Genomic DNA, 26,288 nt, shown 5'->3' with positions numbered 1-26,288 from the left:
CTGCGTAAAACATCCACTGCTGCACTTGCATCAGAACTGGTAGGCATTACTTCGCTGTCTTCCTCTCCTTCATCACTGTCACTGGTGGGAGACTCCGCTGCTGTTTGCTCAGCAACCAACTCCTCTACACTTTTTTCCTCTGCAGTGATAACAGAATCATCTACCTAAAGAAAATCTTCAGTAGTGCAGTCTGACTGCAACATTCTCCATACATCAGGTAGCAGGTCTTCTTCTTATTCTGGCAGCTGAGATTCGGCATGATTCTTGAAAAATCCTGCTTTCAAGAAACAATTTGAGATGGTAGTCTGCTTCACGGCTTTCCAAGACTTATGAAAATTCTAAATTCCCATGGAGGGAATTAAGATATTTTTCCACCAATAGAGCATATCAAAAATCAGACCAAAAATTAGATGTATGGCTTTTCAGGCGTTTGCAATGAAATGAAGCACATCCAGGACAAACTTTAAATGATGATGGATCCTTTCCACCACCCATAAGGAATAAAATTCACTGCACCAGGTTCTTCCTATGTAGTGACTTAAAGGAATGAATCACCCCTAAATCCGTAGGTTGTAGCTTGCTTGTGCAGTTAGCAGGCAGAAATTCTAACTGCACATTCCCCAAATTAACATCCACGGGATGTGCAGGACAACGGTCAATGAAAAGGACCTTCTTATTTTGTGCATCCATTTTTTAATCCAGAGCAATTAACTGCTGTCGGAAAAGATGTGAGGTCATTCAAGCTTTATGGTTGGCATCGTAGGCAGTAGGTAGTAATCGCACATTCTTGAAGCAACGAGGCTTTTTAGATTTCCCTATCACACAGGGGTGGAGCTTCTCAGAGCCATCAGATTGGCTCCCAACTTCACTGTGAGCCTCATCTTACTGTGTTTCCGACCATTATATTTATCTCCTTTCAATGCCAAAGTCTTGCTGGGCAACACACTGAAAAACAGTCCAGTTTCATCTCGGTTAAAAATGTTCATGGGTTCGTAATTCTTGGTCAGCTCCTGCAATCTTCTATCGATCCATTCTTCCACAGTTTCATCACTAACTGCATTAGATTCCCCACAAACAGTTTTATAGGTTAGGTTATACCTTTTCCTAAATTGGTCGATCCAGCCATTGGACGCGCTGACATTTTCAATGCCAAGAATGTTTGACACTTTAACCGCCTTTTCCCTTAAGAGTACACCATCAATTGGAATGCCTGCGGCACTTGAAGTTTCAAAACAACTTTTTACAATTTTTTCCATTATCTCGTATTTGCAGTATGACGCAAACTTCCTTTTCTTGGAGTTTGGTCCGCATTCTGAAGCACTTGATGTAATGCTTCCTCTGTTTTTCACAATTGTATTCAGCGTGGATACAGGAAGCTGCAATTCGCGTGCTTATGAAACACGTGTTCCGCAGTATGAATCAACCATTTCTAATATTCAAACTTTCTCATCCATAGTGAAAGTGTTTCATTCTTTTTTTCAATTATTAGCAGGAAAACAATAAACTGATAACAAGAAAGGATTTAAAAAAACACACCAGATTGCAGTAATTCACTCTGACTGCTCGACTAACATAACAAGAACAAAAACATAACAAAAAACAAAAATACAGTAAATGTGACGAATCAGTGACAATAACTTTAACAACTCTAACAACAAATGCAAATGTAAAACAAAAACAATGAAATAACGAACTCGGGCAAGACAAAAACTGAATCACTTGATAACGTCTCCCTCTTGTGGCTTCTACTGTGCTTGGCAATAGAGCAAACATCTGATGTCTTCTTCTTCTTCTTCTTCTGCTCCTCCTCCTCCTTTGCGGTTTTGTTAATTCAACTTGTCAGATTTTTCTTCTTCTTCTTCTTCTTGAAAGATTAATGGGCACTTTATCGTTGTCGGATTTGAAACTATGGTTTAGGACGTTGTGAAAAACACCTGATATCAAAGAATGCGCTGCGTTGGCTACTCAAAGCGTTTTAGGTTATTTGCGACTCTATTTTACCTCAAATTTTTTCCTCTCGAACGGCGGGAAGCATAAATGTTGCAAACGTAAATTTGGGAATTTTAATACATTGTGAGCATAGGAAATCTCAGGAGACCAACAAAAAATGTTGTAAAAGACGGGAAAACTTAAAAGCTCGGAACGTAAATGTGGGGTAATACTGTAAGTACCTCAGATACAGCATTATATCCTAACCCACTGTCTTTAGTATATCCCCAGAAATCCTATCAATTCCATCCGCTTTTCTAGTTTTCAACTTAAGTATCTTATTGTAAATGTCATTGTTATCATATATAAATTTTAATACTTCTTTAGCATTAGTCTACTCCTCTATCTGGACATTATCTTTGTAACCAACAATCTTTACATACTGCTCACTGAATACTTCTGCCTTTTGAAGATCCTCACATACACTCTCCCCTTGTTCATTAATTATTCCTGGAATATCCTTCTTGGAACCTGTTTCTGCCTTAAATACCTATACATACCCTTCCACTTTCATTAAAATTTGTATTACTGCCAATTATGCTTGCCATCATGTTATCCATAGCATTTTTTTTTTTTTTTTTTTTTACACGTCACACCGACACAGATAGGTCTTACGGCGACGATCGGAAAGTAAAGGCCTAGGAGTGGAAAGGGAGCGGCTGTGACCTTAATTAAGGTACAGCCCCAGCATTTGCCTGGTGTGAAAATGGGAAACCATGGAAAACCAGGGCTGTCTACAGTGGGGCTCGAACCCACTATCTCCCGGATGCAAGCTAACGGCTGTCCGACCCCAACCGTACGGCCAACTCGCCCGGTCATGTTATCCTTAGCTACCTTCTTTGCTAGATTCAATTTCCTAGTAAGTTCCTTCAATTTCTCCTTACTTCCACAGCCATTTCTCTATTTCTTTCCAATCTGCACCTCCTTCTTAGTCTCTTTATTTCTCTATTATAATAAGGTGGGTCTTTACCATACCACCTTTAAAGGTACAAACCTGTTTTCACATTCCTCAACAATTTCTTTAAACACATCCCAGAGTCTGTTTACATTTTTATTTACAGTTTTCCACCAATCATAGTTACTTTTTTTAAACTGCCCCATGCCTGCTTTATCAGCCACATGTTACTCCCTAATAGTCCTACTTTTAAGACTTTCCTTTCTATCACATTTATTTTTAACTATGACCAAAACAGCTTCAGGTTCACTAATACCATCTATTACTTCGGTTTCTCTATAGAGCTCATCTGGTTTTATTAGCACAACATCCAGAATATTCTTCCTTCTAGTTGGTTCCATCACTTTCTGAATCAGCTGCCCTTCCCATATTAACTTATTTGCCATTTGTTGGTCATGCTTCCTGTCGTTCGCATTTCCTTCCCAATTGACATCTGGTAAATTCAGATCTCCCGCTACAATCACATTCCTTTCCATGTCATTTCCCCACATAGCTGATTATCTTATCAAATAATCCTGAATCCGTGTCAGCGCTACCCTTTCCCGGTCTGTACACTCCGAAGATATCAAGTTGCCTAATATCTTTAGAAATGAGCCTTACACCTAGAATTTCATGTTTGTCATCTTTAACTTTTTTGTAGCTTACAAGTTCTTCTTTCACCAGAATGAATACTACCCCTCCCAGCATTCCTATCCTATCTCTACGACACACACTTCAGTTACAATTTACAAAATATTCGTTTGATGATAACCTAGTCAATACTTACAATACCACATTTTGTGGTTAATAATTATAAAAAATAGAAAGATCGTGAACATGTTTCGCCCTTCTTAATGGGCATCATCAGCACAATGGATAACCTTAAAACAAATAATTACAATTAAGACTGTTTACAATTAATAGTTATATAAAATTGGAATGAGACGTTGTGATGTTAAAAGTTATTATTCAATATCATGATTAAAAAGTTTGACGTGAATGTTACAAACACAAGTTAAAACTATTGTAGTACAATTTTACAATATTGTCTAAAAACTATATATTTACTAGCTGATGTACCCGTGCTTCGCTACGGGATTCTCAGAAAGACTGACTTTGTGGTTTTCCTAACCTGAAATCAACATAGGTCATTACAAAAACGTAAGTATGAATGTAGCGATTAAAAGCAATGCTATCATATAAAATACTTGATCAAATGGAAAGCCACATGTTTTATCACTTTAACGAACAGAGCTGCGGTTAGATTGCGGTGCCAAACTAATAGTCCAAAGTTCCAGAGCTGGGATGATCAGGCCGCAGATTGCCATGAACACTCATCTGCCATTATTCCGCTAAATATGCTAAATATGCACACTGTTCATTCCAATCAGTGCCTCAGAGTAGGGATTGAATAGCCCGAATGCTATGATGATCCAGTGTGTTACGTACCAGTTGTATCAGAAAATTTATAAACCAGGGGAATGGCATGCTAAAGAAGAAAGTTATCTAACTCCCTAGCTACGTCCCATTAATATTCAGACAGGCTGTTACACTCTGTACGACTGGGCGAGTTTACCGTGTGGTTAGCGGTGCGCAGCTGTGAGCTTGTATCCGAGAGATAGTGGATTCGAACCCCATTGTCGGCAGCGCTGAACATGGTATTCCGTAGTTTCCCACTTTCACACCAGTCAAATGCTGGGCCTGTACCTTAATTAAGGCCTAAGGCATTCCTAGCCCTTTCCTATCCCATCGTCGCCATAAAACCTATCTATGTCGGTGTAACGTAAATCAAATAAAAATACTCTGTACGCAGCAGTAATCCTATCTACCGGAGATGAGGGGCAACAGAAGACACAAAGCACATCCCAACAAACAATGGTCAATGTAATGTTATTGTTGATCAATGTTATGAGCTTTCTATATTGTAGGCCTTCACATTCAGTTTTCTTTCGACTCTGTGATTTGTAAACCATAAATTGTAGTTTCTTATTCTCCAGACTTTACATACCGATTTTCATTAAATGCTGTTTACCCATTTTCTCGTTACTCGGCGCTGATATGGACTTAGTAACAAAAATCCAAATTCATGAATATCTTTGTGATCATAGCCAGTATGGTAACAATGTATAAGACATGAATAATAGGAAATTTGATGCTATATAACCTTAGTTATGTAGCATTCATCGATTACACCTCTAATAAGAAATATTTCAGAATTACATTTTAGGCCTTCCCCTAAATTACCATTTCACTCAGCGTGAATAAAATAATTTACAGCCTTGACTATAGCGACTTATTTCCTGACTTTGCATACCGATTTTCATCAAGATAGGACTACTAATAACAACAATATTTGGGAATTAAATTGTAGGCCTTCCACTAAACTACCATTTTTCTCAGCGTGAATACAATTCTTGATAGCCTAGATTGTAGCAACTTATTCCCCAACTTTGCATACCCATTTTGTTTAAAATACGACCACTAATAACATAAATAGTTGAGAATTCAATTTTAGGCCTTCCCCTAAACTACCATTCACTCAGCGTGAGTAAAATGATTTATAGCCTAGATTGTAGAGGCTCATCCCCTGACTTCACATACCGATTTTCATTAGACCACTAATACCATTAATTTTCATTAAATTCTCTTCAACCGTTTTCTCGTGATGCGTGTACATACATACAGACAGACAGACAGACAGACAGAAATTACGGAAAAGTAAAAAGTGCATTTTCTTGTTACTATGGACATGACTGATACAGAAATACCATTATTTTCAAATTCTGAGCAATGTACAGACAAAACTCTTATTTTATATATATAGAAGATATTGGTGAGAAGTTTTTTAATCGGCATTCGTCTGGAATTGAAATGGATCCTCTTCTTTTAACTTTTGGTGAAAGTCAATATTATTATCGTGTTAACCACGAAGTAGATTTGAAGAATAAAATATGTATAAAACATATGTTCTTATTGTAGAAAATTAGATCAGGAATGAACATTTGGTGTTTCTTCTTGAGTTAAATTGGTTAAAACACATTCAGGTGAGAATACGTTAAAATGGAATATATGTTGAAAATTTTTCGATGTACTTGCTGGAATATTTATTACTATAACAGTAGTCTTCCCATTTGTTGTGTTATTCTCTTCCCATTTGTTGTGTTATTCTCAATGGTCAGAATGTTGATAAACTGCAAAGAAATATAAAAACGCATTTAATGTGTATGTATAAATAATGGGCCGGCCCCGTGGTGTAGGGGTAGCATGCCTGCCTCTTACCCGGAGGCCCCGGGTTCGATTCCCGGCCAGATCAGGGATTTTTACCTGGACCTGAGGGCTGGTTCGAGGTCCACTCAGCCTACGTGATTAGAATTGAGGAGCTATCTGACGGTGAGATGGCGGCCCCGGTCTAGAAAGCAGAGAATAACGGCCGAGAGGAATCGTCGTGCTGACCACACGACACCTCGTAATCTGCAGGCCTTCGGGCTGAGCAGCGGTCGCTTGGCAGGCCAAGGCCCTTCAAGGGCTGTAGTGCCATGGGGTTTGGTTTGGTATAAATAATGGATGTGATTGTATAGGGTTATGGATTACGTAAAAATGGATACTTACTCGAATGCCGTAGAGTGTCTATCTTGTTCTGTTATTAGCGTTAGTCTGACTGGCGTTCCTGCTACGCGTATTGTAGGGGTGTGGCGGAGGGAGGGGGACGGTTTGAGGGAGGGAAGAATTGGGCGGAGTAATACGTACTGGTATCGGTATGGGAGGGGGATTATTCGGAGTGGGAATTGTAGGTTTAGTATTCGGGGGGCGGGGGGTAGATGGAGTTGTTGAATCGGCAACTTTTAATATATGCAGAATTTTCTTTTGATTTGGGAAAACTGTTTTCAATAACTTAGGTATTAATGTGTATAAAGAACTCTTAATTTCCGTGTCGTCATTAAGGTTGCGGTCTTTATTAAATGTTTTATCCAGAAAAATATAAATATTTTCTAATTCATTTAGTAGTTTTCCCTCGTTAGTATTCCTTATTATTGTCAGATCTTTTTCTATTGAGGTAAAATGGTGGCCTGTTTCCTTCATGTGTGTACTCTGTGTACTCATAGCGGAATATTTGTTATGTTTGTCGGCATTGAAATGTTCCATATATCTTGTAATAAAACTTCGCCCAGTCTGGCCAACATGTGAATAACCACACTGTGAACATGTCAATCTGTATACTCCTGAACTTAAATATTTGCTGTTATTATTATTATTTATTTTATTATAATTAAAAAATATGTTCTGTGTAGTATTGGTTGTTCTGCAAGCTACGTTTATATTATACTTGTTGAAGGTACAGTAGAGTCTCGCTCAACCGACTTTCGCTTATCCGACACTCCGTGTTATCCGACACTGGTAGTCTTAATTTGAACTTTAGGTGGATGCAATTCTGGGACACGGGGTGTGGAGAGTGCGACTGTGGGACAAGCACTGGCAGTCATGCGGTAGGATTGTTCAATGTAGTACTGGTTGGGTGCGGATGTTATAGTTTTCATATCCTCTGTGAGTATGGCGAGTAAACGTAAGAAAGTGATTGTTTCTGTAGAAGACAAGTAGAGTGGGTTAAAGAGACTGGACAAAGGGGAAACTCTCCAAAAAATGGCTTCAGATTATACTGTTAGACGTATTACAGTCGGAGACTGGAAACATACGAGGGAATAAATTGAAAAGTGGTGCTCTACCAGAGCAACAAGTGATGCACTGAAAATTAGAAAAAAAACAATGAAAAATGTGAGTACGAAAAAGTAAGTGAAGCACTATTTCTTTGGTTCACTAAAAACCAGGAAAAGGGCTTGTCAATATCTGGCCCCATTCTGCAAGAAATGGCGGTGTATATCCAGAAGGAGTTTAATAAAGGGACTCTAATTTTACTGCCAGTGCTGGGTGGCTTGATCGGTGGAAAAAACGGTACGGCATTGGGCAGCTTAATATCTGTGGAGAAAAACTGTCAGCTAAATCCGATGAGGTTGTGAAATTTAAAAGACAATTTCAAGAAATAATTCTTGCTGAAGGATTATCCGGTGATCAGATTTTTAATTGTGATGAGACTGGGCTGAATTTCAAGATGCTGACATCAAAACTCTTGCAGCCCAAGCCAAGACGTCTGCACCTGGCTACAGGCGTAGTAAGAAAAGAGTACTGCATCTACTGTACAATTGAATTAATAAGTCAATAAATAGAGTCCCGTAAAACATAGTACATAATACAGTATAGCCTTCCTGTTTTAGTTCATTTTCAAAGTTATTCCGTATTATCCGACATTTTCGGTGATCCGACGTACTCCAGGTCCCGTTTAAGTCGGATAATCGAGACTCTACTGTATTAGTAATTTGGTGAATAGTTGGGCTATTATATGTGAAAACGGCATGTTTATTTCTGTTGGGCCTATCTGTTTGAGGTTAGTGGATAGCTTGTTTTTTATTTTATATAACAGACGGTTTATCATTTCAATTTTGTATCAATTGGTTACTGCAAGATTTCTTATGTAATTTAATTCAGTTCTCAAATTTACGGGAGATAAGGGGATTCTTAAGGCTCGATGTATTAGGCTGTAAAAAGATGCCTGTTTATGAGATCCAGGATGTAATGAAGAATTATTTATTGTAACTGACAAGTGTGTAGGCTTTCTGTGACATTGATATTCAAAGGAGTTATTAGATCGGGTAAGTTTTATATCCAAAAAATTTAAAGAGCCTCCATCTTCATCTTCTTTTGTAAAATTTACGTTGGGGTTGATCTCGTTTAATTCATTTAATATTTCATTACTATTGGTGACATTCTTGTCAATTATGATTAATGTGTCATCCACAAACCTTAACCATAAACTAATTCCTTCTCACCAATATAAATATATATATTTTTAGACAATATTGTAAAATTGTACTACAATAGTTTTAACTTGTGTTTGGTCAAACTTTTCAATCATGATATTGAATAATAACTTTTAACATCACAACATCTCATTCCAATTTTATATGGCCATTAATTGTAAACAGTCTTAATTGTAATTATTTGTTTTAAGGTTATCCATTGTGCTGATGATGCCCATTAAGAAGGGCGAAATATGTTCACGATCTTTCTATTTTTTATAATTATTTAACCACAAAATGTGGTATTGTAAGTATTGACTAGGTTAACATTAAACTAATATTTTGTAAATTGTATGTAATCACTGTCGTCAATACGGACCAAAACTGAGGTTAATGACTTGTAACACACTTCAGTTCCGTGAGAAAATTTCTGCATCCATTATATCATTTCCCAGCCATGATTCAACTCCTATTACAATATCTGGTGAGTATATATCTATTGAATTACTTAATTCTATTCCTTTCTTTACAATGCTTCTACCGTTCAACACTAACATTTTTATGTCGTCCCTACTTGATTTCCAGTTCCCTGTTCCCTTATCACCGCTCCCTAGGCCACCCCGTTTCCCTGAATGTACCTCCCTATCACCCTTCCAAACAAATTTCCTAACTTATACGTACCACTGCGGTTTAAGTGAAGGCCATCTGAGCGCAGATCCCTATCTCCTACCCACCCATTAGGATCTAGAAATTTCACTCCCTGTTTCCGACATACCCACTCCATAGTCTCATTTAAATCCCCAATCACCCTCCAGTCAGTATCCCTCCTACACAGTATTCCACTGATAACAATTTCCGCTTCCTTAAACTTCACCCGTGCTGCATTTACCAGATCCCACACACCTCCAACTATGTTGGTACTTATACCAGCTTGCCTTACGCTGTTGGTACCAACGTGAAACACTACCACCTTCTCCTTCCCCTCCTCCCTCTCTTCTACTTTCCTCAACATCTGCCTCAACCTAATTCCTGGATAACACTCTATCCTGGTTCCCTTTCCTCCACACACTTTCCCCACATGTCTAACGATGGAATCCCCCATGACCAGAGCCTCAACCCTATCCACTTCATTTGATCCCCTACCCTCCTGGTCAGCCCTATCTTTCCTGATAGCTGCATAAGCTGCTTCCTCCTCCCTTTTCTCCTTCCCATGACCCTGTTCCACCTGTCTTTTCCTATCCTCTACTCTACATTTCCCTTTCCTACCTTTTCCCTTCCTCCTACTTCCACACATCTCAGCAACAGTTCCCTGTTCCTCATCTTCCCTCTGTTGTTCTACCTGGAGTGACGATTTCGCACAGACACCTGTCCTGAATTCTGATCCTGAATAGAGCCTTTAGCCTGCTATCTCCTTCCCCTTAGAATATTAGACCACATGCCTTCTACAATTCCCCCCTTTCCTTCCCCTTCCCCCATCTTTTTTTTTTTTTTGACAGTTGCTTTACGTCGCACTGACAAAGATAGGTCTTATGGCGACGACGGAACAGGAAAGGGCTAGGAATGGGAAGGAAGTGACCATGGCCTTCATTAAGGTACAGCCCCAGCATTTGCCTGGTGTGAAAATGTTAAACCACGGAATCTTCAAGGCTGCCGACATGGGGTTCGAACCCATTATCTCCTGAATACTGGATAATGGCCCCACTTAAGCAACCGCAGCTATCGAGCTCGGTCCTCCCTCTTTTACAACCTACTGTAACCTGTGCATTGTTTGAGGAAGGCCTATCTTCCTGTCTTCTGTGAGAATCCTAATTATCTCCCTCACTCTCACCAACTCCTCCCTCATACCTCTCAATGCCTCGCCACACCCACAGTTCCTACACTTGCACTCCTTAGTGCAAAAAAATGAACGGAAAGAAATATTTTCTAGGATAGAACTCAAAAATTGCACGACAATAAGGTAATTAATATACTACTACACTAAAATACTATTTTGTTGTACTTTATTTTTATCCTACAACACCCTAACAGAAAAAAGTCTGCTGTTAATTACTGAATACCGAAAGGAATACACAAGAATTACACAATTTCTAAACTGCCATTAAGCCTATCCTAATTACAACAACAGAATTTTAGTAAGAGAGTTTCTGCAGATACCTCTACTATACTACACGAATATTTTACAATAATAAAATAAGCACGCTGAATTCTAATAAGATATTACTTGTATACTACTGTACAGTACACTACAATAATTTTAAACTAAGTTCAGACATATCCTAATAACAATATCAGTACCGTATGTCACTAGTAAGCACAAACAGAAATGGAAATTGCAAGTTTGAAATTTTCAAGAACTACTGCACTCAAAGATTACCAACAAAGCTAAATGCTTAGACAGATTATTATTACTAACAGATACACACAAAAGATACACACTAATATAGCAGGCAAGATACGGTACTATCTATCTGTTTTGTTTCCGTCCACATAGAGAAGGAAATGCACAGATTAGGTAAAAGGTGTTTGATAAACTAGCTTACTACTCTTGCCACTTTCCTATCCCATCGTTGTCATAGACCTATATGTGTCAGTGCGATGTAAAGCAAATTCTGTCTATCTCTAATCGTAACTGCAACAGAGATTATAAAAATAATAGATAGCAAATATTTGAAAGTTATGAGTGCCAACAGTGGCAAGAGTAGTAAGCTAGTTTATGAAATACTGATTTATTGTACAACAATGAAAGTGATTTATGAAATCGTGAAAAAATGGCAAACTTGTCAAATTAACATTGCAAATACAACTTCCTGAAAACTAATCATAGCAAGAGTCCTTATTTATTTGTTACTTTTTTGTTGTTGTAAAAATGTGAACAGTGTAAGAGTGGGCCAGGAGCCCTAACGTCAGCAAGGATAATAAAGGCTTCTATCTATCTTGGGTTCAAACCCCACTGTCAGCAGACCTAAGATGGTTTTCTGTGGTTTCCATTTTCACACCAAGCAAATGCTAGGCTGTACCTTAATTAAAGCCACGGGTGCTTCCTTCTCCCCTCCTAGCCCTTTCTTATCCCATCGTTGCCATAGACCTATGTGTGTCGGTGCAATGTAAAGGAAATTCTATCTATCTCTAATCATAACTGCAACAGAGATTATAAAAATAATAGATAACAAAGATTTGAAAGTCATGAGTGCCAACAGTGGCAAGAGCAGTAAGCTAATTTAACAGCTCTTACCTAATCTGTGCATTCCCTTTTCTATGTGGATGGAAACAAAAACAGATAAAAGAAAAAGGAAGAAGAAACGGTGAAAATAAAAATGGGATGTTGGCATGTCTCGAACCTGAAGTTGGGGTGCTGACCACTAGACCATCGGTGCTATACATACTTGCAGGTATGTAAGTTGTTAAATTTAACAGGCCATTTTCTTGTTAAACAAAGGACAATGGCACAAACCCTCGGACACATATCTGTTTATTTTTGATGAAGATCACCTTCCTGAAGTTTGAACAGAATCAGTGAGCCCATACCTGTGGCCACCCAGTACCAGTCTAGTTTATTAACTTCCATAACCTCTACTGATATATATGGTATCCATCAAATGCAAATTCATTTGCAAGTTCATTTCTGAGTCTCTGGTCCATCAAACAGGAGGACTCTGTTACTCATGCAGGTCTGAATGCTTTCTGGAAACATAATATATGTACTTATATAAATACCTATGGAGCAGAGAGATGGCCTGATTTACACATAAACCCAGTAAGATTTTAATACTATCAGTAGGGACCATCAGTATGTTGGTAAAGCTAGCTGTGTGAGCATAAGCAGAACCACTACCAAAAATATATCCAAGGTGCTCACTTCTATTCTATACCAAGCTAATATTTCAAACCTCAGGCCACCTCGATGTTGTGCATAGTTGATGAACTATGATGTCACTACTACGAAGCAAAAATCCCTTTCTTATATTTTAGAACAAGAAGAATTTCTATCAATTGTTTCTTATTGTTCTAAAGAGGTTTAAGGACATCTTTAATCATAAAATCAGGATTAAAAAATGAAACAAAGAGTGAAAATGTAATTCATGAAGAATTCACACAACCCGTTGCCAATTACTGAGAAGAAAGGCAAATCTTAATGTATTACATAAAAAGCAAATGGAGAAAACGCCTTTACAAACCATTGAGTTGGTGGTTGGAAGTCTCCGTCGAAGAAGTTGTGTTACCACATCAACAATACGCTCGTGCAACTTTGGAAAACGTAGCATCTCCTGCTGGACTTCTGTTCCACAGTGCTGAATAATACGTTGCATCTCCTCATGGACCAACTCTACACATCTCAGGGAAGGTTCCTCCAGCCGCCGTATTTGACGTTTCACCAACAACTCAAACGACACCTGTCCAATCATTTCAGTTATAGAAATCACATTATGTTCATGTACAACATTCAGCAATACACAGTATACTACTTTCTAACAGTTACAACATCATAAGGAAGAAGATAAATTTAATTCTCTGAGGTTTCATACTAAGTGGCTGAACACCTCTCTCTAAGCTGTTAAGGCATGTTCTGTAAATCAGCAATTGGGATTCAATAAAATGTAGACCAGAAGGCAAAAAATGTGAAAGTGACAAAAGATTTTTGGGAGGCAGTGTTTCAATACTGAATATTGGAAGAATTTAAGGTTTCAGGTCCAATTAGATTGAAAGGAGTTCAACATTTCAAAGGAGTTCTACAAAGGATCAAAATTAATAACTAATGTTACTGGTTTTATATCCCATTAACAAACCTTTTAAAATGTTTCTGAGAAGCCATTAAATTAAAATATGAAGGAAAATGATAAGGATTAAATTTTGCTGACCCCTTCCTACATTCTCAATGTACATGATGGTAAAAATCAAAAGATAAACTAAATGCTGAGACATTTTAGATCACAGTCAAATCTTGAGAAAAATGAGAACTAGGCTTAGGCTGAAAATATAGTGCAGCGTTGAGCAGAGTGAGGAGGAAAGCAGTGAAATCAAACTCATGTTTCCAAGTGGGAGATTGTATAGTGCAGCGGAGAGCAGAGCGTCACTTTTATCACGTCGAGAGAGCAAAGCACAGCATTCAAAATAATTTGATTTTTCTGCTCTTATACCTTGGATATCAATCAATTAATTAGTGCTGTTTTCATGTGTAATGCTCTGTGGGACCAGAAGGATGCACAACACCACAATCACTTTGTTTTAGATAAGCTTAGGGATGAAGTTGCTGCAGAAATGAAAATATATATGTGGAGATACAGAAGTACTGTGGTATTTCTTCAATTATTTTGCATGTGTGATGAATTTTAGGTATCTTAATACAATAATAAAGGGCAAAACCCATCTAATTACAATATAATACGCTTAGTTACTTGTTCTATGAATGAAAATCCACAGCCTGTTTCCAGTCCTTTGACCGGGTCAGGAATGGAATGAACTTGTTCTATGCGAGTTGAAAATCCATAATGTTTCAAACTGTGTGACAATAATAACTGGTAGTTGTATATTTATAAAAGGGGAGTTACTAAAATCACCACATGCATCTCGTGAAATTCTGTAACATATTTTATGTAGAATACAAATGGATTACGCTATACAGGGTGTCTGAAAATAAGTTACGGAAAATTTATGGGCATAATAAACTCAATAATGTAAGAGAGAATCCATCATCCATTTTTTTCCTAAACCATTAGGTTAATCATCAGGGATAATTGGTTCATATCTCTTAAGCCCTGTGATGTAGTGCACCAAATTTGCAACAGAACGTTATAGGTGAAGAGTGTTAATATTAGCTTTGAAAATTCCCAAGAAAAATGCTTAGAGTATGCAGAAATGATCAGAATCTCTTCTAGTGAATGGAGTACAGACATGAGCGTGTAACTGAGGATCGCATGGTATCCGCTATTTACATGTGCTGTGCAGTTGGCAAGCAATACTGTAGAGAGCACTGATTGACTCAACACATTTTGGGGAGAGAAGCGGACATGCGAGGCATTGGAAAAGAGAAATTTAAAGCATAATTTCCTGCAAGTTTTTGCACTTGTGCCCTGTGCTAGGTGAAATACACTACAAGAATGAAATAAAAATATTAATGTCCACAGTATGTTCATACATAAACAATTAACAGAAATCAATTATCACTACATGCATCTCCTCAGTAGCCTAAGGACTCTAAAGTAGAGCTGTAAAGGCCTGGCCTGTTACGTCCGTAAATCTAAATAACATAAGGATGATGTTTGGTATTAATAATGGTGTACGCTTCTACTTAACATCTACCAAAACTCAATAATAACATACTGAACTATGTCGGAGTTGGTTTTTATTATCCTATATCCTAGGATGCACTGTTGTAACCTTAGCCTTTAACACCTGTCAATATCACAGGGCGTGCTTCCAATATACACTTTTATTACATAACTTACGTTACGGGAGTATTTCACTTCAGTAATTATTTTGCAGTGTGGCAAACTTTGACATGCACGAAATGTACTGTGTTTAGTGATATGCTTGATAAAACAAATACATTGTGTTCATCTGAAACCGGGAGTAGTTTTACTACTAGGATTTCAGATTTGTGCATCAGTAGGTTCAGGATACCTTAGCGCAGGATAATCAGAATAAAGATGCTACATTATTATGGCTGATGATCAGATGCTGTTCTGTGATACGCCGCCATTACTAGAAGTGTTGCATGTGAGTGAGCAACACGTCAGTGTGCTCTGGTAGCGCATGGCCCAAGGTTATCAAGCAAGAGAGCTTGGCCAGCCGCACTCCGCATAGACTGACACAGAAGTTGCTCAATAATGAACTTGCATTTCTATGTTGATCTTTTTGGGGAGCTTTCACTAGAAGAAAATAAAATAAGCTAGATATCGATTTTTGTTTCAGAACAATTACAATTTCCATAACTTATTTATCCGACAGCCTCTATAGGAACGACGACAGTGCTTGTTGTTGTTGTTGTTGTTGTTGTTGTCAACAACTTTTTAACAATGGGTACTGAAATCACTTACACTTGTTGAATGAGCAATTTTAAATTATGCTTATTTATTAAAATGTGTTTATTTTCATTGTTTATTGCTAAACAAAGATGAAACTAAGATAGTTTTAAACATATTACTACTATAGTTCAGAAAATTCATGTCCTCGTCCTGAGGGAGTGCAGCCCTTTCTGGGTACAATGTCAAAAGAGGCGAGTTGAATGTACCACTTTAACCACATACCAGCTCTCTCGCAAATCTTAAATTTTGGGCTTTCCGTAAATCGAAATCCCGAGGACGGGATTTAATAGTGTTAACCGTTACACCATAGGCTCTGTGCGCTGATGGGACAAATGCACCTCTGCGCTGCGAGTGGCAAACTTCGTAAGTTAATGCGTTTCAGCACGCACATATCCGCTGTCGTCTCACCACGTGCTGCCATGGCTGACTAAATAATAACAGTAGGATTTCAGAGTGTTTTATGCAACAAGAATTAGCCACATTTTTCCAAACTTGCAGAAAGTGGTCATGTAATAAATTTACAAGAAAAGCAGAGCAATAACTTCAAATGTGATCAGAAAGAAACATTTGTTCATTAGATATCCTACCATTTCACGATAGAGGCAACGTAGTAATTTATGTATTAGTAGTGGTGATAACGAGATTAGTGTTCATATACACATTCAACAATGCTGTCTTAAGAAAAATATTCTTGGTCTATTTCTGATACGATAACATGTTAGCGTAGGTTAATGCTGCTAGGGAGGTGATTAATTTTCATTAATTTTAAACATAACCATGTTTTCTAAGGAAGGCCTTGGTAACAATTGTTATTTCATGAAGGCGAATAATTGTTTCGTAAAATACAAGCATATTTCAGCTGTTGCTTATGCAGTTTGTTAATAACATGTCACCTTGCATACTGATCGACTGTGTGAATGGTCTCACCTTCGCATTTCAAACGCAGGGAAAGAGAACTTTTTTTCTGCTATTGGCTTTATGTTGCACTGACACAGATAGGTCTTATGGTGATGATGGGACAGGAAAGGGCTAGGACTGGGAAGGAAGTGGCCTTAATTAAGGTACAGCCCCAGCATTTGCCTGGCGTGAAAATGGGAAACCACGGAAAACCATCTTCAGGGCTGCCGACAGTAGGGTTCGAATCCACTATCTCCCAAATACTGTATACTGGCTGCACTTAAGCGACTGCAGCTATCGAAGAGAAGAGAGGGGGAAGAGAGTGGATGAACTTTTTCTGATAAAAAGTCTCAGGCTTGATGTTGGACCTATTGAAATTCCTGATATTGAAACCGCATGTACACTATAAAAAATTACACATGAGAAGAAAAGTTCAGAATCACTTAAAGTTGCCAATAAGTGATTATTTATATTGTGTGTCTGTATTTACAATATGATCAAGTCCACCTCTGTAATATAATGGTTGGCACTACTAGCTGCCTTCCTCGGGTGCCCGAGTTTGAATCCTGACACTGCCAAAAACTTAAGATTGGCATGAGGGTTGGTATGTGATTAAGACGGTGCATGCAGCTCATTTCCATTAGGGATGTGCTTGAAAAGAAATGTACCACCTTGGGACAAGGACATGAATTTATGGATGTAAAATACGGTATTTTTGTGAGCTACTGATTTTGCATAATGGCAGCCTATTTGTGTAATTATATTTGTCTACTGCGTTTCCAAATCCATTTCGTTAGGTTGTAACGGAATACTATAAAATTTCACACTTTGTTCTGTAGTACAGTATGGTACTTTTATTATTATTATTATTATTATTATTATTATTATTATTATTATTCTACTGGTTATAATTAAGATTATGGCAATACAATACAATGTGTATCTATTATGATGTGTGTGATCTAAAAAACATGACCTACTGCAGGTTGCTTTGCAGATATAACACTGCTATAATATTTTGTTTCTAATTATTAACCTATTTGTAAAATGGTTGAAATACATGTTGCAAAGAGTTATTTTGTATTAATTAAAATGTATAAATGCCTAATTACTTCTTGCTACGATTCACCGTCTTTTCAAATGCATTTCATGAGGTCATGAAGAAAACCTTTGAATCACAGTATCTATTAATGCAGCCAACAACAAGTTATGGCAAAAAATAGTCATCTGAAGACACCATTGTAAAATGATTCTGCTTCTTCTTCTACTCATTCTTAATTTATTTTTTGGGTTCCGCTTTTGCGTTAAACCCAGCCACTAGTCGTTTTATTGAGTAAAGCCAAAACTATGAAGGATTATATATTAATTGTAAGAGGGGGGGGGGGGGAGGGAGATAAGAAATTAGCTGAAGGAACTTACGTAGATATCCTATACTCTGTCAAAAACAAAACAAAACTTGGGATAAAGAATGTACAGGGACACAAGTTTCTACTCTTCACGTTAGTGTGATCCATCAGAGCAGTTATCTACATAACAGACATGACATGACATGACTGGATCAACACATAGGCAATGTGATCTTAGATTCTAATAATCGCTTTAAACAAGAACATAGAGAGGGATTCAGCGATAGAGGGCCACTGTAAAATGACTTAATATATGTATGTAAACATCACACATATTCCAGATTCTTATGGTCAAATGTTGATGAAGGTGCCCCTATGTAGTTCTCGTAGTTTCCACCGCAGCAGTACATTGCTATACGCACAGAGCCTATGGATGTTGACATTACTGCAGTGAAGACTTAATAATACTAGAATAACAGATAGGTCTTATGGAGACGATGAGATAGAAAAGGCCTAGAAATGGGAAGGAAGCGGCTGTGGCCTTAATTAATGTACAGCCCCAGCATTTGCCTGGTGTAAAAATGGGAAAACACGGAAGACCATCTTCAGGGCTACCGACAGTGGGATTCGAACCCACTATCTCCCGGACGCAAGCTCACAACAGCGTGCTCCTAACTGCACGGCCAACTCGCCCAGTACACCAACCTCCTTCATTGGCGTGTTGATAATAAAATGCTTTGCTCGTTGCTCTGCTAGTTGCTGTGCTCCCCACTCCAGTATGTTATCACGTTATCAGTGTTATGGAGTCATAAATTCATGCTTGCCTTTTTCACATCACATGGAATACAATTAAAATGTAAAATTATGGACAGAAGTTATATGGAAGTATAACTAAGTGAAAATTTAATAATAAAAACCAAGTAGAGAAGAATGTAAGAGCAAATACTAGAGGTTACACAGTATTCAGGCATTTTCTATAATATTAAAAAGTCTCTACGGTTTTTTACCACTAACGTCAAGGAGGGGTTGATGTGATGGGAGTTTGAGGATCTAATTATGACAAAGGGGTAGGGTATCTAGCAATTTAACTCTGTAAAATATGTAACTTAGGTAATAGCAAAAGCAGCTTATGCTTTTTTTATATAACTGTCTATATCATGATCCCAACAATGAGATCCCCAGTTTTACGTGGAATCTGAACCACAAGCAAGCAGTTTTCATTTCAAAAATCTCACAGGCATTGGTCGGAATTCAAATCATGGCTACCTTGGTGAGAAGCCAGAAACAACAACAGTAAGCTACCACACCCCTCTTGGGTAACAACGTAGCTGGGGAGCACTATGCATTTCTATATTTCTCACTTAATGTAGAGTAAGCCGGAACAAAGAGACTATACCTAAATATTTCACTCTTTTTGATTTCATAGAATGAATAGTGAATGATATACAATTTAAACTGGTTTATATATTATAACCTTTCAATGATGTTGAGGTCGAAAGCAAAGGACTCATTGAAAGTTATAAAATAAACAGATCAATGGGAACGGCACAGAAGTAAGTGAATCACCGGAATACAGCCAGCTTATGCATTCCATCACGTATGAAAACCGATACAACTCGCATATTTATGGTGAATCTTACGGAATGAAGTAGAAAAATCAACCTCAGAACCCCGTGGTATACAGAAGATTGAGTTAAGAATAATTCAGATACAAAGCAGAGATCAGTAATGAGAGATTATGTCAACAGCTGTGAAGAGAAAAGGTCATACATAACATTTAGTCCGGGAAACGTCATAGCGGAGGCCTTGGAATAACTTAAAATCATGCACGGTTAACCATCAAGAAGGCGTGTGCAAAGTGACGTATCATATGTGTTGGAAGAGTAAATAAATGGTAGAATGTTTTCCTTTGCAAAGTTCTGCGAGTGAAGAGAGTGACTGTGATGTCAAAGTTCCTCAAATGTCATGAAATGCGAACCAATTATTATTGTGAGATAATTAAAATGGAACTTTTTTTTTTGTGATAATGTATGAAGAAAAAGCAAATAGTAGGTCGACATTGAGAACAGCTCTGATGTATGCTAAAAACTGAGGAAATCTGTGGGATTTTGAGAGATCATATAGCTTAAATAAGATTAATAATTGATTATACGGCACCAATACATGCAGGCTAGTGTCTGTAAATGAAAGTGTGGATATAAAGTCTGTGTAAACTCTGTCTAATAAGCTTTGTACTAGTTTCAGAGTTGGAGGCCAGCAAGAGTAATAATAATGATGATCCAGAATATCAATAAGATGGAGATGTGTGCTTAAACTAAACTAGATCCCTGATGGATCCGAACTCTGCTGGAATAACCGAAATAACATAAAACAGATGTCCAGAAATATTACAACCTGAAGGGTGGGATGAACGTCTGTATCTTCAAACGATAAGTACCCCTGTATTGTCTTTCCTTGTCCTATTTGTAGCAGCTTATTGTAGAATTAGATTTTGTCATAACATTCAGGTGACTTTTTAGAAATGACTTGAATAATCTAACAGGTCGGTTGTTGTTATTTTGTGAAGTGTTGGTCTGACCGTTTACGAGATAGGATTTCAGCTTACCGTCAGTGTTTAATAGGGTTAGGCGCGGTTGTGTTTCATTCGTTGCCCTTATACTAGTGAACTAATTCTGGAAATTAATCGTGGTAAGATAATATCGAGTGTTGCAGGTAAGTTCTCTGAACGTGTGTGTATGTAATATTATTAATGTTGTGATCCTCTTATATGACTTGTTCCGCAGAACGTTGATGAATTGTTTATTCAGTAGAAGGTGTAGGATGTTCATATGCGTGGAATTAAGGCTCTTCGATGCCTATGCTTGTTTTATTCGAGTAATAATATTGATGTGGTGCACATTTTGAGGAAGTATGGCGAGCATAGAGTCGTCAGATGTTATGATTTGGTGCGGTAATGACTGTGGATGAGATTTATTGAATCGCATGCTACGGCGGTATGTTTATTCTTCTAGATGGTCAATGAGTCAGGATAATGTTGTTCAATGAAATGTTCGCCACGTATTTAAGTATTGGATAGACAAGCGATGTAATAACGCTAGAATTTGAAGGTATTTTGAAGAAATTAATGTTGAGCGCATAGGATTTATCATGATATGAATTATGGCACTGCATAAAGTAAATGAACAGACGAGCGGATGAATAGATAGGATCCTCGGTAATCAACACATCCGAACAGTAGACAGATGTACTTTTGCGATCGATGTTACCTGCTATTGTGTGTTTGCACTCGAAGTATTGCTTGATGTAGTTATTTGAGCATTAGAATTATTTTCAGCAAACATGGAGAAGAAGCTGATGCAGCGCAGACCTTCTAACACTGTATTATTTGATTATGTCAGTAGTTAGCAGATGTTAATTTTCAGGTGCGGCAATGCTGAGTATCCAGATGAGAGTGACGGCACTGTGATCATTTATTTATGGAATTATTTGTGTCATGGTTGATTAGTAGATATGATTCCGTATTATGTTAGAGAAATGACCGTTAAGGGAATTCAAGTTGTTCATTAGCGAGGTAAATATTTGAATGACAGAATAGATATAACAGGGAAGGCAAGCTACAGGTAAAAGTGATTTAAAGATGAATGAACAAACAAAAAAAAGTGAAAGACTTCTAATTGACAGATTTTCTTGAGTGATTAATAATTTTCTTCAATGGAAGCATTTGAAAGACTGTCACGAATTATTCTAGTTTTTGGATCTAATGTTAAATAATGTTTAAAAGATGGATTTCAGAACCAACAGAGTGTGATAGGATTTGTATAATGATATCTCTCCGTTATGTTGCTTATCCAAATTATTATTATTATTATTATTATTATTATTATTATATCTACTTAGAATTATTTCATTAAAATTTAATATCCCTCCAAACTTTTATTGTGGTTGTCATTTCTTGATTGATATTTAAGAGCCTAGATATAATTAGGTAGGACGTAGAATCATTAGCTCTCGATTAACATTTGATGAGATGTGATCGGTACTCGTCGAAGGGCCATGCCCTTGAGTGGATTTTCACGCGAACTGCTGAATTCTAGCCGAGGCCTAACTGAAGAAGATTATCATTTTCCGAACCATACGCATCCACGAACGGTCACAATATATATATTCTACTAGCTGACGTACCCGTGCTTCGCAACGGGATTCTCAGAAAGACTGACTTTGTGGATTTCTTGACTAAAGTCAACATACGTCATTACAAAAACGTCAGTAGGAATGTAGCGATTAAAAGCAATGTTATCATATAAAATACTTGATCAAATGAAAAGCCACGCATATTCTCACTTTCAACGAACAGTACTACGGTGCTGATCTAACAGTCCAAAGCTGGAAGGACCAGGCCACAAACAGCCGTGAACACTCCTCTGCCATTATTCCGTTATATCACAGTGCTCATTCCAATCAGTGCCTCAGAGTAGGGACTGAATAGCTCGAATGCTACGTAACAGTACTGATAGTATCCAAATTTTTTTTTGCTATTTGCTTTATGTCGCACCGACACAGATAGCTCTTATGGCGATGATGGGAGAGGAAAGGCCTAGGAATGGGAAGGAAGCGGCCGTGGCCTGAATTAAGGTCTGGTGTGAAAATGGTAAACCATGGAAAACCATCTTCAGGGCTGCCGACAGTGGGATTCAAACCACTATCTCCCGGATGCGAATCAGAAAATTTATAAACCAGAGAAATGGCATGCTAAAGAAGAAAGTTATATCTAACTCCACTTCCCGCCAATATTCAGGCAGGCTCTTACACTCTGTATGACCGGGAGAGTTGGCCGTGAGGTTAGGGCAGCGCAGCTGTGAGCTTGCATCCAGGAGATAGTGGATTCGAACTCCACTGTTGGCAGCCCTGAAGATGGTAGCCTATTCCATGTTTTCCCATTTTCACACCAGTCAAATGCTGGGGCTGTACATTAATGAAGGCCAAGGCCGCTTCCTTCACACTCCTAGCCCTTTCCTATCCCATCGTAACCATCGTTCGGTGCAGTGTAAAGGAAATTAAAAAAATAATCAGTATGCAGCAGTAATCCTATCTATCTGAGATGAGTGGCAACAGAAGACACAAAACACATCACAACAAACAATGGTCAATGTAAAGTTATTTTTGATCAATTTCATAAGCTTTCTATATTATTCCCTCACTTTGCATACCGATTTTCATTAAGATACGACCACTAATAACATACATTTTTGAGAATTAAAATTAAAACTTAGGCCTTCCACTAAACTACCATTTCAATCAGCGTGAATACAATTATTTTATGGCCTAGATTATAGAGACTTTGCATACCAATTTTTATTAAGATACGGCCACTAATAACAAATATTTTAGAAATAAATTTTAGGCCTTCCCCTAAACTACCATTTCACTCAGCGTGAATAAAATTATTTATGGCCTAGATTGTAGCGACTTATTTCCCGACTTTGCACACCAATTACCATTAAATTCTCTTCAGTGGTTTTCTCATGATGCATGTACATACAGACAGACAGAAATTACGGAGAATTAGAAAGTGCATTTCCTTGTTACTGTGGACACGACTGGTACAGAAATACAATCCTTTTTAAATTCTGAGCAATGTACAGACAAAACTCTTATTTTATATATATAAATGTACAACTTGGGTTTATGCAAATCATGCATCATTTTTGAGGAATTAATTGAAAATTGACTACAGTTACAATCCATAAAATAAATACTGTACTGTATTTGTTTTCCTGTACATTTATGCTGTGTTAAATTTACTGTAGGACATAATTCAGAGCACAATACAGTGAAGTATTTACATTTTACAAACAGTATTACTGTAATCTGTCACTGCATTTATTAAAATTTCTTGTATTTTACAATAAATTGAGTTTCACATTATGTACGGTGTTTAGGAGACTCACTAAACTATTGCAAAAATGAGATGAATTTTTTCTACAGTCACTAACCATAATGTGTCTTCAATATGTAGAGAAATTTAGAAATATTCTCACTACCAATGGAAGAGTATTATTTTGCTAACTTTGTAGTAAAACAGTAAGTGCACTGTTCTCATGTAACCCAGCATTAGTCTGGAAATGAGTAAACTGTGGCTGCTTTGCATGCGTGTTTGCAACAATTACTAATAGATTAACCAGTTTCTTCAAATGTAAGCCCATCCAAATATTCCCAGAATTATTTAGATGTATGTAGAGCATTTATCTGAGCCAAGTTTCCACTTAGCAAAATAAATAATCCGGGACCAAAAAAAGGAAAACTATCTCCAAAAATGTTACAAAATAGTACAAAGAATTTTGGTGGTATGTGACTGCAAAAAAACTGTGGATGAGCATTGACGAAACCATGTATTCAAGTGGCAGAAAAGGAGGAAATGTTGTTGTTGGTATGCTGAAGAATAACAAAATTGCTTGTGAACATCCTTATTTGCTAGCATGTAAAGAAATGCCTGGTGCAAACCATGTCACTGTAGCTAGGATATTTACTGAAGTCATGCACTTACTTTGGCCAAAAGATATAAAATACAATTTATTTTTTCTACTTACTGACAGTGCAACTTACATGCAAAAATCAGCCAAAGGCTTTTCTATAAGCTTTCCAAAAATGATACAATTAACTTGCATAGTTCATTCTCTACACAGATTATGTGAAAGTATGGGCTAAGTATCCAAAAGTAGAGAAATTAGTGTCTACTGGTGCAAAAAAAAGACTTTGTAAAAGCACCCTCAAGAATCAATCTCTTTAAAGAGAAGTACCCAGGTCTTGTGTTTTGTCCTCTGCCTATTGTCACACAGTGGGGTACCTGGTTTAACATTGTGGTATACTATGCAGACAGTTTCAAAAGTTTTGCAATAACAGCAATAACAACAACGTACTGCCAGTTCTCTAAGAGAAAAGAATACAAAGCAACAGAAAGTACAGTATAACACTACTTCAACAGGATATTTACATGAAAATATATGAAGTAACATTCCTAGATATCCATAGTAGGAAGGAACGTAATCTTTTTTGCTAGTTGCTTTGCGTCGCACCGACACAGATAGGTCTTAGGGCGACGATGGGACAGGGAAGGGCTAGGAGTGGGAAGGAAGCGGCCGTGGCCTTAATTAAGGTACAGCCCCAGCATTTGCCTGGTGTGAAAATGGGAAACCACGGAAAAACATTTTCAGGGCTGCCGACAGTGGGGTTCGAACCTACTATCTCCCGAATACTGGACACTGGCCGCACTTAAGCGACTGCAGCTATCGAGCTCGGTGAAGGAACGTAATTGAATCGGTCATTGTTAGAAGGCACTAAGTCATTTTTGTAAGAATTGAGATAATTGACAAAAACTGTTTCTCTCACTTATTTGTAAAGCATAGTTGCTGTCACGTGTAAGTATCATTGCCTGCAATAATGCTGTTCTAGAGAGGTCTATTTGAACAGATTTATCCTTTTAAAAAGTGAGAAAATAGAAAAAGAAATTTATGACTTAGTTCCCTTTAACAATGAATCAGATCTTTAAACAGTAGTTAGTTCACTTTTATGACAAATATATAGATTTATTTTTACCATTATAGCATATTACTATATTTTCAATGCTAGTAATACAGTAGTGGGCAAATAGAACCAAAACGTTCAGAAAAGAAGTTACAGTTTTTAATGCCTAGGTAGGTAATTGCCTAATAACCTTCTGATGATGACGCTGTGATATGTGTTAAACACTTTATTCATCATTATCGTGTTCCGTTGTTGGCCACACCAATATGTCCTTATAAAACGAAACGGCTTCCTCATCAACTTCAACATACTTGTACACTTTTTGGATATCCACAATCTTTTTCTTGTTAATGGGGACTTTCTCCAAAACATAAGCCTGAGGAATATTCATGCTGAAGGTATCATATACGTGAGGTTTCGCAACGGGAAATGTGTATTTAATAAGTCCGTCAATGAATGGATATGCTTCTATAACACCTGGTTTCTCAACTGAATACCTGAATTCCTTGAATGACATGGGGGCAAAGGTGACCTTTTCACAACGAGGAGCAGTTTGAGTTTCATTAGCGATGCAGGTTTTCTTGTAGAAGGAAGGCCACCAGGCACTGAAATTTAGGATTTCAGACGATTCCACCATGTGCACAAGTACATTTGATTTACTGTTTGCCAGCAGACAACAGTATTCTTGTGGGGTATATATCCTATCAGTCTTCTTGATTTTTCTTCTGAA

At 37.6% G+C, this 26,288-nt stretch overlaps 1 protein-coding gene across 1 annotated transcript in view; it reads right to left on the bottom strand.

The window, feature by feature from the left end:
* Positions 1 to 26,288, bottom strand: part of Drp1 (dynamin related protein 1) — a 430,863-nt gene that overhangs the window by 149,057 nt on the left and 255,518 nt on the right. Inside the window, exon 9 of the mRNA XM_067141108.1 lies at positions 12,948 to 13,163. Within this exon, the coding sequence (XP_066997209.1) occupies positions 12,948 to 13,163 (216 nt within the window). The remainder of the gene's footprint in view (positions 1 to 12,947; positions 13,164 to 26,288) is intronic.

Source organism: Anabrus simplex, chromosome 2, assembly GCF_040414725.1.
Source record: "Anabrus simplex isolate iqAnaSimp1 chromosome 2, ASM4041472v1, whole genome shotgun sequence".
In the NCBI taxonomy this organism is placed as follows: Eukaryota; Metazoa; Arthropoda; class Insecta; order Orthoptera; family Tettigoniidae; genus Anabrus; species Anabrus simplex.
Note: the sequence above shows the minus strand (reverse complement) of the source record. Positions and strands in the feature narration are given on the sequence as shown.